This window comes from Ruditapes philippinarum, unplaced genomic scaffold (genome assembly GCF_026571515.1).
Source record: "Ruditapes philippinarum isolate M1 unplaced genomic scaffold, ASM2657151v2 ctg5447_1_1_1_1, whole genome shotgun sequence".
Lineage (NCBI taxonomy): Eukaryota > Metazoa > Mollusca > Bivalvia > Venerida > Veneridae > Ruditapes > Ruditapes philippinarum.
This window is the reverse complement of record NW_026854323.1, coordinates 116,340-129,729: the sequence shown is the minus strand read 5'-3', so window position 1 is coordinate 129,729 and position 13,390 is coordinate 116,340. Positions and strand designations below refer to the sequence as shown.

At 31.7% G+C, this 13,390-nt stretch overlaps 1 protein-coding gene across 1 annotated transcript in view; it reads right to left on the bottom strand.

Annotated features, from left to right (window-relative positions):
- Positions 1-343: 343 nt before the first annotated feature.
- Positions 344-13,390, bottom strand: part of LOC132739819 (trichohyalin-like) — a gene marked incomplete at its 3' end in the record, with an annotated part of 91,008 nt that continues 77,961 nt past the window's right edge. Inside the window, exons 8-9 of the mRNA XM_060727628.1 lie at positions 6,836-6,946; positions 344-427 (exon numbers count right to left, since the gene is read on the bottom strand). Of these exons, the coding sequence (XP_060583611.1) occupies positions 344-427; positions 6,836-6,946 (195 nt within the window). The remainder of the gene's footprint in view (positions 428-6,835; positions 6,947-13,390) is intronic.

Here is a 13,390-nt window from a genome sequence, read left to right as displayed (position 1 = left end):
GGAATTTTTTATTCTTAGTTGAAGTTTTCAAACAGTTCTGATTTCCTGTACAAACAGTAATAAAACTTGTATTTTGTTTATTTGTATAACATAATGAGACATGTCAGCAGGAAATGTTTGTTTGCTTGATATGCAGTTATACAAAGAAGCCAGATATGTATTTATGTATACATTGTTATTTTATTATCATATCCCTTACATTGATCATGTTCAATGTGAGAGAATAGTTATGGAAACTGTATCTGTTATTTTTTATCATGAAGTAAATCAGGTGTACATGTATTAAAGTTACAATCTGACTATTCTGCCTTGATATTGTATATGTGAAATCATTAGTACTTACAAGAGTTTTAGAGATTTCTCTTTGCTCTTCGATATCTCTAGTCAGTCTTTCACACTCTAATTTCTTCTGTGTCAGTTCTATTTCCTAGAAATATAACATAATATCTTTAAACATGGACTATCTCTAATATATGAATACATATCGATGTCATAAATGAAAGATGAATAATTTTATAATTGTTTAATGACCTAATATTAATAATCCTGTAGAAATGTGTGTTACTTCACATGCATACCTTTGGTTTTATCCAGCACCACTGCCACAAGCATACAGGTAGGACTTAGTTTCCACTATACCTCCAATGGCAGATCAAATTATAATGAATTTATAGAATTGTGTTGATTTGAATTTGAACCATTCATTTATTACATAAGGATTGCAGTATTAAATTTTACAACCAACATGTATATGACACACAGATGTCCCCACATTTTGCTGTATTTCTCAGATAAAAATATCCTGTACAATAACATGTGTAATAAGTATAGCAGTTATCTTTTTGAAGTAAGTCCAAAAATGCTTAATTTTTTGCTAAAATTGAGGGGCCATGACACAGTAATCTTCAGTGATTTTCCAAAAAATTACTTAAAGGTCTAAAAATTCTAAATTTAAATGAATGACAAATATTTTAGCAAGTTTCATGGCTTTGGACAAACTAGTCTACATATAAACAGTATGGGCAAATCTATATATCCCGCCAAAGCCATGTTAGTATAAAGTCAGGTAAATTAATTTTAAGTTTAACTGTATGGTGTTGGCATAAGTCTTAGTATAGCTGTTAGCACACAAAATATTTGGGCAGTAAATATTTAACAAAATTTTTGTTTTACTCAAACATAATTATATTCTTTAATCTTTGTATAATGAAGGTTTCATGGTTTATTTTTCAAGGGACTTAACTGCTAGAAGAATTCTCAAAAGAATCAATGCATATTTAGTTCCCTTTATTTTCCTTTATCAACGGTTTTCTGATTGAGAATTTATTTCTGTTCTACAATTACATTTCATTTTTTCATATTATTCTTTAGATTAATTTTCATCTCTTTATATAGGACAATTAGTAGTATACAACTTAAATAAATGTACTAATACCAGTAACACAACTCATTTTTCTTCTCAAATTAGTTCATATAATATAAAGGAAATGGGTTTATTGTTAACAATGCTATATGTGTGTACTAGACTATTGGTGACCAGAAATTGGAAGTGTCAATTATCATTATTTTATAGAGATTTTAATAGTGCAGCCAACAGAAACTAATCAAATAATAATACAAAAATAGTAACTGTTATAAAGACAGTAATTTTCAGTTTTGTAAATGATGATGTAATGGCAATTTAATTTTATAATAACAGTGTAAAAATTGAACACATAATTTATTTTAAATCATTTAAAGTGCCTATATTTTATATTTTTTATGAACATTCCTAAGTCCTAACATTTTACACAATTTTGAAGCCAATAACCATATAAACAAAAAATTTAACCAAAACAGTTAACTTACACTGAGTCATAACAAAAGCTGCACTTTTTTCAAAAAGTAAAGCTAAAAATTTTGATAGAGGTCCACAAGACAATGCCTCCAGCAAAATATCTATGCCTTGTAATCCTGGAGAAAAGTATTTTCATATTTTTCCTATTATTTCTTGCAGTTGCCATGGCAACAAGATTTCCCCACAATTTAAATTCTAAGAACAATCAAGCCAAGTTTGGTTGAATGAGATTTAGGGATTTTGAAAAGAAGATTTTTGGTGACACTCAGCACACACACACACACACACACATACAAGTGATAATTGCTACATTGCCAAAACCCATCACAAGACACTTCAGTGGCATAAATATTTTACACTACCAGAACATTTCCTGGAGAAAAAACAGATAATTGGGCTGACTTTTACACATTCTAAACTGCATAATTTTACCATTTCTATATGGCTGATACATATCATTCCCTATTATTTTCCGTCTATGAATCTATTCTATAGTCTAAATAAAGTCAAAACAAACATATTTACATTCATTCTGACAGATGAAAATTGTTATCTAACATATAGAGAAAAAGAGGGGGTAATACAAAATAGGAAAAGCTTCTAGGTTTTTTTTAAAAGTGTAAATACTGTTACAATTATAGTGTGATATAGGTGATATGTACTTTTAATTCTTACATATCAGACAGGAATATTATTATAATTTAAGAAAAAAGTATTAAATAAAAATATTAGTCTTCGGTATTTCTATCCAAAATATGATTAATATTTACTGTGCAAGAAAAGAATCAAACATCAGCTGTCATATCTAGCTCTCTGGTATTACTGTTAAGCAGAAAATTAGCAAAGCCTTACCACAGTAAACAGTTAACATATTAGTCTGCCAGGCAGCCAGATTCTTATTTCATTCAATAGTGGACTACCCCTGATATTTTACTTCGGAACAGTCCATTATTATACTAGAAATGTGTCATCGTGCCACGGATGCCCCCGCATGCAGCCAAAATTTCAGATGTTTATAATATTTAGTTCCAATTTGTTTGCACAAATTATTTTTTTTAATTTTAAGTTTCAAAAAGCCCTTAAAACTTTTCAATGTTACACAAACTATTTTCATATACAATGTTCAAGGCACTGAAATTATTCAGTTTTTAACCTTTTGCAAAAAGCATATTTCATATTTGTAGCCAAAATAATGGCTACATACATTTCCACAAAAGTATGAGTGCTGAAACTGAAAAGTTCAAAATTTTTCCAACATTCAAGAAAGATAAGTTTGTCCAAAATCATTGACCATGACCAAATTCAAACTTAAACTGCTTATTCCTAAGATGTATCTATATTATTTTCAAAGTGAAAGGGACATAACTCTGCCAAAAAATCATCGAACCATGACCAATTTAAACTTGACCTACGCCTTCCTTTGACATATTCATATGTCAAATTTGAGTTTAATATGTAACACTGTTGGGTTAGATAATGAACAGAAACTGTAAATTTCATATTATTTTCAAAGTGAAAGGGGCATAACTCTGCCAAAATTTCATCGAACCATGACCAAATTCAAACTTGACCTGTATTTTCTCATGATGATATCCATATGTCAAATTTGAGTTGAATGTGTTGTACCGTTGGGGAGATAATGAACGGGAAATGAAAATTTCATATTATTTCAAAGTGAAAGGGGCATAACTCTGGCCAAAAATAATCGAACCATGACCAATTCGATTACTTGACCCTGTAATTTTTTTCATGACATATCCCAATATGTCAAGTTTTGAGTTGAAATGTGTTGTACCGTTGGGGAGATAATGAACGGAAACTGAAAAATTTCATTTTTTTAAAGTAAAGGGGCATAACTCTGCCAAAAATCATTTCGAACCCATGACCAAATTCGAACTTGACCTGTATTTTCTCATGACATATCCATATGTCCCAAATTGAGTTGAATGTGTGCAACCGTTACTAAGATAATGAAACGGAAACTGATGATGACGGAATGACAGAATGACGGAAGGACGGAATGACGGAAGGACGGAATGACGGAAGGACGGAAGGACGGAACAGGGTAACACTATATGCCCCGGCCATTACATGGCGGGGGCATAATAAAATAGTTTTTAATATCAAAAACTTTGAATTGAGCAGCCAGCAGTTTAGAGTCTGGTCTGACAGCAAATGAAGCAAATATAAAGCCTAAATTCCTATCATTTAATCACAATACAATCTGTCAAGTAGTACTTGTGCATGTGATACAGTCATGCCCTATAAAAAGCAAAATATGTCAAGGTGGTTTCCACCACAATACAGTCTGATTGATATACATTACAATTTACCTACTAAGTTTCAGTGTTGCCTTTCATTAAAATAAAAAAATCAATAGGGACCATGCCCTACTAAGTTTCAGTGTTGCCTTTTATAACGATAAACAAGAACTGTCGGAGGACAGTATTGGCTCGACTATTCAAAAATTGTCACAAGGGTGTTTTATTGAGAATAATAATGCTAATTAACTATGAATACATAAAATTGACCGAAAAGGTACAAAGGCTTGTTATTAAGATGTTTTATCGAGTAAATCACTGCTTTATTATTATGAATGCATAAAAATGTCCTAAAAAAGGCATAAACTCTTCAGTAGTTATGGAGATAACAGCTTACAAAGCAAAACTTTACCATAAATTTCTAAGTTGAAAAAGGGGAGAAAAATCAGCCTAAATGCAAGATAGAATTATGGATCTTGGTCAGTGACCTCCAATTATGATTCTAAATGCCTATGTGAAGTTGTTAATAAATATCTTTAATAGTTATTGAGATATGTAAAACTTGCATGTAAACATTAACCAAGAGACTAAGTAGAAAAGGGGAGATGAATCAGCCTAAATGCGAGTAGAGTTATGGAACTTGATCAGTGACATACAATTATGACTCTCCAATTATGACCCTAAGTACATGTGTAAAGTTTCAAGTAAATATCTTTGAAGACCTTTAACCTTTAACCAAAATTTCTAAGTTTCAAAGGGGCAAATAATTCTGCAAATATTGCAGGCAGAGTTATGCAATTTTTCAAACTGATGTACATTGTTACTATAAAAAAGTATTGTAAATTTTAATTGAATATCTCAAGCAATAATTGAGATATTTGACTTTACAAAAAAAACTTTAACCAAAATTTCTAAGTTAAAAGGGGGCTTAATTCTGTAAATATTGTAGGCAGAGTTATCCAACTTGTCAATCTGATGTACATTGTTACTATAAATAAGTATTGTAAGTTTCAATTGAATATCTCAAGCAATAATTGAGATATTTGACTTTACAAAAAACTTTAACCAAAATTTCTAAGTTAAAAAGGGGCTTAATTCTGTCAATATTGTAGGCAGAGTTATCCAACTTGTCAATCTGATGTACATTGTTACTATAAATAAGTATTGTAAGTTTCAATTGAATATCTCAAGTAATAATTGAGATATTTGACTTTACAAAAAACTTTAACCAAAATTTCTAAGTTAAAAAGGGGCATAATTCTGTCAATATTGTAGGCAGAGTTATCCAACTTGTCAATCTGATGAACATTGTTACTATAAATAAGTATTGTAAGTTTCAATTGAATATCTCAAGCAATAATTGAGATATTTGACTTTACAAAATACTTTAACCAAAATTTCTAAGTTAAAAAGGGGCATAATTCTGTCAATATTGTAGGCAGAGTTATCCAACTTGTCAATCTGATGAACACTGTTACTATAAATAAGTATTGTAAGTTTCAATTGAATATCTCAAGTAATAATTGAGATATTTGACTTTACAAAAAACTTTAACCAAAATTTCTAAGTTAAAAAGGGGCATAATTCTGTCAATATTGTAGGCAGAGTTATCCAACTTGTCAATCTGATGTACATTGTTTCTATAAATAAGTATTGTAAGTTTCAATTGAATATCTCAAGCAATAATTGAGATATTCGACTTTACAAAAAACTTTAACCAACGCAGACGCCGACGCGGACGCTGACGCCGACGCCGGGGCGACTACAATAGCTCTCATATTCTTCGAATAGTCGAGCTAAAAATCAATAGGGACCATGCCCTACTATGTTTCAGTGTTTCCTTTTATAACAATAAAAAATCAATAGGGACCATGCCCTACTAAGTTTCAGTGTTTCCTTTTATTACGATAAAAAATCAATAGGGACCATGCCCTACTAAGTTTCAGTGCTGCCTTTTAGTATGACTGCTAAATCAAAAGGGGCCATTGTTAATGGCCATACAAAGTTTCACAAACATAGGCTTTTCAAACATAATTTTTAGACTGCTTTCCTGGGGGGAGGGGGTTATTGAGATCAGTATTAAGATAATTGTTATTGAAATTTACATAGTGGCTACAACCTAGATTACTGATAATTACAACTTATAGATATTATTTTAACTAAAAATGTCAAAAATAATTGACTATCTATTTTCCTGTCATTAAGGTCTGTATAAAATTCAATCATTCACAGAATAGCATAAAGGCAATATTAAGTATGTAGACTTTGCATTTTCTTTTGACTAAAATACCTCAAACATTTGTCCATTTCTGGAGACTACATCACCTAATGCTCAGCAGTAATTTTATTAAATTTATTAAGTTCTAACCATCAAAGTGGAGACAATCATTTACCTGAAGATGAACGTCACTCCTGTTGTTGTTTGCCCAGAAAGCCGCAGTCGTAAACAATTGAATGTATCTTTTTAGTTGATCTAAATTAGTGTTAATATATTGAAAGGGGCCATATATATTTACAAATCAAAGGCTTTGTGTCAGCATTCCTGTGTACTACTATTCTGTCAGGGGACAGTCATTCATACATTGTGATTTCTTAAAGCAAACCATTGTGTTAAAATTATTGAATTTAAGGCATAATTTTTTTCTCTAAATTATCTTTCATAATTTTTAAAACTGAACAAAAGGTTTACTAACAATGACTGGAGTATAAATGAGTACATAAACAAAATGGTTCTTACAAGTCTGTCTGTATCACTTTGAGCACGTTCTAGCTTCTGTATCTCTTTCTTCAGAGTTTCATTGGTCTCCTCTAATTCCTTATATCTCTCTGCACTCACTACTTTACAATCCTGAAAATATCACAAAATATCTCAATTATAACATTCTTCCTTTACTTCAGAAGCTTAATATGTAGGAAACATTCAACATAAATTTCAGATGAAGACATAATATTTTCAGGGGAACAAAAATACTCCATGAATACAAAAACTATCATGATTAATTCAATATTTGTAGTTGATTTTACACTTCTAACTTATGCAGTTAACATTGTTTCTGTTACTAGGAACGAAGCTAAGAGCACCCTTGTATCATGACCATGCAATTTCAATTCTTACAATTTTTATATGTAGGGCATTGTTTAAACAAATCTAGACATTTCCAACGAATACTCTGATTATAAGAATACTGAATATATTAATAACAAGTTCAAAACACAATTTGTTGTAATTTATGTTGGTTATAGGTTTACACATTGCAAGCAAGTCATATGAGCTTTAAAATACATCAATGAAATCTTATTTCCTTGATAGAGACTACAGTTACCTTTGTAAATATATATATTTTCCTACATTCCCTTTCTTTCACTTAAGGCAGTGCATATTTGTAAGTGATATAGCCTAGTTTAAGAACAGTGCCATTGTCACAAAATAGGCCCATCACAAATACTGAATTATTCATGTAACACTCTTTCTCTCATTATGGTGAATGTTTATGTTAAATCCTTCAATATGTGATGACTTAATGGTCAATACACTGTACACACATTTTCATATTTCTTTCCAACCTTTGACCTCTATGTGTAATCTTAACCTTGACAACAACAACCTGAATTTTGTATGTTTTGGTTTAAACAAATTTATTTAAGCTCGATTGCGAAACAAGTTCTTGCAACTTATATTAATCACTTTCGAGTCCGCTTCCTGGAACCAACCAGTGCTGGTGTCATATGAAGAAACATGGTCGTGACCTGAGTAGGGCTCGAACCCATGATCTCTGGGTTGAGAGGCAGACACCTTAACAACTAGGCCACCGCTCCCCTTAAATTTTGTATGTGACACTGTCTCACAATGGTGAACATTTATGTGTCAAGTTATTTATAAGGTGAAGGGTTATCATTATTTTTTCCACATAAAACTCAATTAAGGGCTCACACACCCAACCCTCTACCTCCCCATTCAATTTAATGTCACATTACTTTACTCTAAACTCCTCATAGCTCACTATCTTTTCTATGTGAACCCTTTAAGAGTTTTATGTGGATGTAATCAAGATTAACCTTCACCTTGTAAATAACTTAAATAAAGCCGTCAAAGCAATGTGTTTAAACAATGTAGCAAGTTAATACAGCCCACCTATACTTCAGTAGTGACTTTGCAGTCTTACAACAGAAAAGCTTACATAATGATTTTATATAAATAGATCGCTTTTATATTTTATACTATAATGAACAAATTCGGAGAAGTTACATCATGATTTATTTATAGATAAATATAGGGACTTTCATAAAATATTGCAGCTTATAAGTCATAACAATTTCATACCTACCATTTATTCAAAATAGATCAAAATATAAACTATGTTACATTTAAACAAGTTCCATTTCTCACTACTAGATCACACATAGACAACTCTATTCTATATATTTACATTTTATATCAAGCCTCCTTAACTTCACTTTTATATTAATTACATCAAGCTGTAATCCATTACGTAATTATTTCCATTGTTTAACAACACAGAATTATTTCCCTGAAATTAATGATTACTCCATAAAATGTTATTTATAATTGCAGCTCCCTATGGAACAGAATATAATTTATGATTGTTTCTTGCTGTTCAACTATTATTTAACCTGCATATGTCTATTTTGTTATCATATAACTTCATAAGTCATGTGAACATCAAAGTAATTCAGGTCTTCTCTAAATCAGAAAATCTGTTACCATAGTAACAAATTTGTCACAAACTATAATTGTAGGTAATATATGTGTAGATGACAAGGTAGACTAAATGGCTGGTAAGTGGACATCATGCTACTAGATTATTATTGTCACTTACTGTCACAGCTACATTCAACTAGAATATATGATGATCTACCAGTAGTGACTGTAACACTCTTTATCATATTCCTGTCACATATATGTTTTATTTCTGTAACTGCCCTAATTCTTATTTAAGTCATGTTTCACAATTTCATTGTGTATTTTTTTGTTCATTATCACTTAAAGTGACGATATTCCTAACAGTATAATGATGTTGAACATACAACGATGGTCAGAAGAAATGGTTGTGATAAAGCTGTACAATTTAACAGACCATTACATTATATAATATGTAATACATGAACAGATATGACTCTATGTACTCATCTCCCAGAACTGTCATATCAAACTTTATTCCTAAAGTACAATATACTTAAAACATATTGATACAATCTCTATAGTGAAACATTAATCTTTTTACTCTCACTGGTTCACATCAATTATAAATGCTATATATTCCAGTACTGGTTTATTGGATTTACCAGTACTGGTATTACTATAAAGAAACATATATTGTGTTATTCAAGTAAGACTTAAATTAAAGCTTCTTCCACATCAAATTTTCTTTAAGTTTCTATCAACTTTTATGAACTGTTCTCAAAATATTGAATTAACAAAGATTTTTGATGTAAAGTTTTTTAAACTTTAACATGGAGACAAACATGTACATTGTCATGTTTTCCCCCTTGATTTGCAGATAGATTTTAGAACAGTTCAAATATTAACTATACTTTTGACACAATTTAAAACAAGTTCTATGGTCACTCATCTAAATTTTCTAGAAGCAGTAATAAGACGCTAGTTTTTATATGTGAATGCTGTTTGTTTGGTCATTATACCAATTTCAACACATTTTTTGGTCATATATAAGCCAGTCCAGTCAGACTGGCTTTCCTGGAAAAATAACCAATATCTTCACAAGTGACCAACTATTAATCCCCTATGATGTCTGAATCAGCGGTGTGAGACAAATGACCATAAGAAACAATATCCGAGATCAATTGTCAACAATTTTTTTGCCACATCCAAGAATAGAGGTTATATAACCATGTGATTGAGGTGTCCCCCTATTCAGGTGAGTGATATGCAGTAATATAACAGATATACCATCATAAACTTATTCCTAAAAATTCTTAGAGACCAAGAACATGGATATATTTTGTCTCTTTGAAATTCTCCCAAAATACAATCACTGAAACTTGCAGACAATACATACCATTATTTTGTTTCCTACAGTAATATCAAATGTAAAATGATAAATTGTGTAATTATGAAGAATTTACAGCAGGAAAATATCAACTCCAAACATCACAAATAATATGGTTGGCAAAAATAATTCTAGACCTTGATCAGGATAAAAAGCCATGAAATATTCCATTACAGCTACATACTGGCATACAAGAAAAATGTTCCATGTATAATTAACGTTTTATACACAATAATTTTACTGAAGACTACTTGGATCAGCATGCATGATTATTTAATTCTATTTTTGAACAGTTAATATCTGACTAAACTGCTGGTAATAAGGCCTGCATATTGGTGAGACAGTCAGATTATATTATAAACCCGCCCCCCCCCCTCCCCACACCATTAAACAGAAGTCAATAAACTCATCAGAATTATGCTAATATCTTAACATGAAAATATTCCAAAACTTAAGCACAGGTACAATTTAAAGGAAATTAAAATCTTTAATACCAAAAATGTCTTTTAAACACATAAGAAAACTAGAAATGTGTCCATAGGACACAGATGCCCCCACAGGCCACTGTTCTGTCAATCTTAATACTTTAGGTCAAATATTTTTTTGGACTACATGTGACACAAGCTGAAAACTAAAAATCAACAAAGGGCCATAATTCTGTTAAATTGATCGCAGCAAAAATTCCTTCCTTAACTACCATCTACACATGAAGGTTGTTCAACCCTAGAAGTTTAAGCAAAATCTGCCATCCGGTTTAAGATGAGTTGCGTTCACAAAATTTCTGCATAGTATATAGTGAAAAAATCAACAAAGGGCCATAATTCTTTTAAATTTGGTCGCAGCGAAAATTCCCTCCTTTACTACCATCTACACATTAAGGTTGTTCATCCCTGGAAGTTTAAGCAAAATCTGCCATCCGGTTTAAGAGGAGTTGCGTTCAAAAAATATCTACATAGTATATAGTGAAAAAATAAACAAAGGGCCATAATTCTGTTAAATTTGGTCGCAGCAAAAATTCCTCCCTTTACTACCATCTACACATTAAGGTTGTTCATTCCTGTAAGTTTAAGCAAAATCTGCCATCCGGTTTAAGAGGAGTTGCGTTCACAAAATTTCTACATAGTACATGTACATAGTGAAAAAATAAACAAAGGGCCATAATTCTGTTAAATTTGGTCGCAGCAAAAATTCCTCCCTTTACTTCCATCTACACATTCAGGTTGTTCATCCCTGTAAGTTTAAGCAAAATCTGCCATCCGGTTTAAGAGGAGTTGCGTTCACAAAATTTCTACATAGTATATAGTGAAAAAATCAACAAAAGGCCATAATTCTGTTAAATTTGGTCGCAGCAAAAATTCCTCCCTTTACTACCATCTACACATTAAGGTTTTACATCCCTGTAAGTTTAAGCAAAATCTGCCATCCGGTTTAAGAGGAGTTGCGTTCACAAAATTTCTACATAGTATATAGTGAAAAAATTAACAAAGGGTCATAATTCTGTTAAATTTGGTCGCAGCAAAAATTCCTCCCTTTACTTCCATCTACACATTAAGGTTGTTCATCCCTGTAAGTTTAAGCAAAATCTGCCATCCGGTTTAAGAGGAGTTGCGTTCACAAAATTTCTACATAGTACATAGTGAAAAAATTAACAAAGGGTCATAATTCTGTTAAATTTGGTCGCAGCATAAATTCCTTCCTTTACTACCATCTTCACATTAAGGTTGTTCATCCCTGTAAGTTTAAGCAAAATCTGCCATCCGGTTTAAGAGGAGTTGCGTTCACAAGATTTCGGGACGTACGGACAGACGGACGGACGGACGTACGGACGGACACTCGGACGGACAAGTGCAACGCTATATGCTCCCACTCTGTGGGGGCATAAAAATGCCCCATTATTTACTTTTTCCCACTATAAACAACATTTACCTAGCTATTTTATTATTACTAAGAATTTCCTATATAAGAGGCTTATTTTTATCTATGACCAACATACCATAATAGCTGGGAAAAAACTCACAGAACAAGCAATTATCATAGTATTGCAAGCAATCCATAAGTCCCCTACCGGTAAGAGCCCAAGCAACATTTTGAAGGGCCATTCACTTAGGTTCCTATTTTAAGTAAATTTGTTGAAAAAGTTCTTTAAAAGTGATCACAGGAAACAGTTTTTATGTACAGACAGACGGACTGAAAGACACTCTAAAGTTATTTTTTAAACATCCCTGTTATCAAAATATAACATTTTTAAAATCCTATCATGATTGAAGAAGTTGGAGTAAAAATTACCAATTTCTCAAAAAAAAGTCTAAGTTCAAAAGGGGCATAATTCTGGAAATAGTCTTGCTAGAGTATTGAACACTCACAAAATTTAATGTTGAGTGATAATATGAAACATTTATATGAAGTTTGAAGTAGATACATTCAGAAAAAGAAGTTATTACAAAAAAAGAGTTTTTTTCATGAAAATTTTAAGTTCAAGGGAGGTAATTCTGATAAACTTTGTGCTAGAGTTGTAAACCTTGTCACATATGATGTGGTTGATGACAAGCAACTTATATTTAAAGTTTGAAGAAAATACCTTAAGAAATAAAGAACTTATAGTGAAAAAACTTAAAAACTAGAATCAGAAATCTTGAAATTCAGTGTATTTATTGCCATAGCAACCAGAATTTTCAACATAGGAAGATAAGAAAAGGATGTGCATAATTTCCATACTGCCATCTACCCATATGTCAAGTTTCATAAACATTTTTTCAGTGCTTTTTGTGTTATCACTGGATCCAGGTTATGTGTAAAATTTGCCATATTTTCAGTCTATTTGTTGCCATAGCAACCAGAATATTCAACATAGGAAGAAAAGAAAAAGACGTGCATAATCTCCATACTGCCATCTATCCATATAACAAATTTAATAGAAATATTTTCAGTACTTTTTGCGTTATTGCGGGATCCAGGTTATGTGTAAAATTTGCCATATTTTCAGTCTATTTGTTGCCATAGCAACCAGAATTTTCAACATAGGAAGAAAAGAAAAAGACGTGCATAATCTCCATACTGCCATCTATCCATATATCAAGTTTCATTAAAATATTTTCAGTACTTTTTGCGTTATCGCGGGATCCAGTTTTGTGGACGGACGGACTGACTGACGGACGGACAGACGGACGGACTGACGGACGGACGGACGGACGGACCGACGGACAGACGGACGGAGGGTAAACCTAAAGTCCCCTCCGGTAAACCGGTAGGGGACTAAAAAGCAA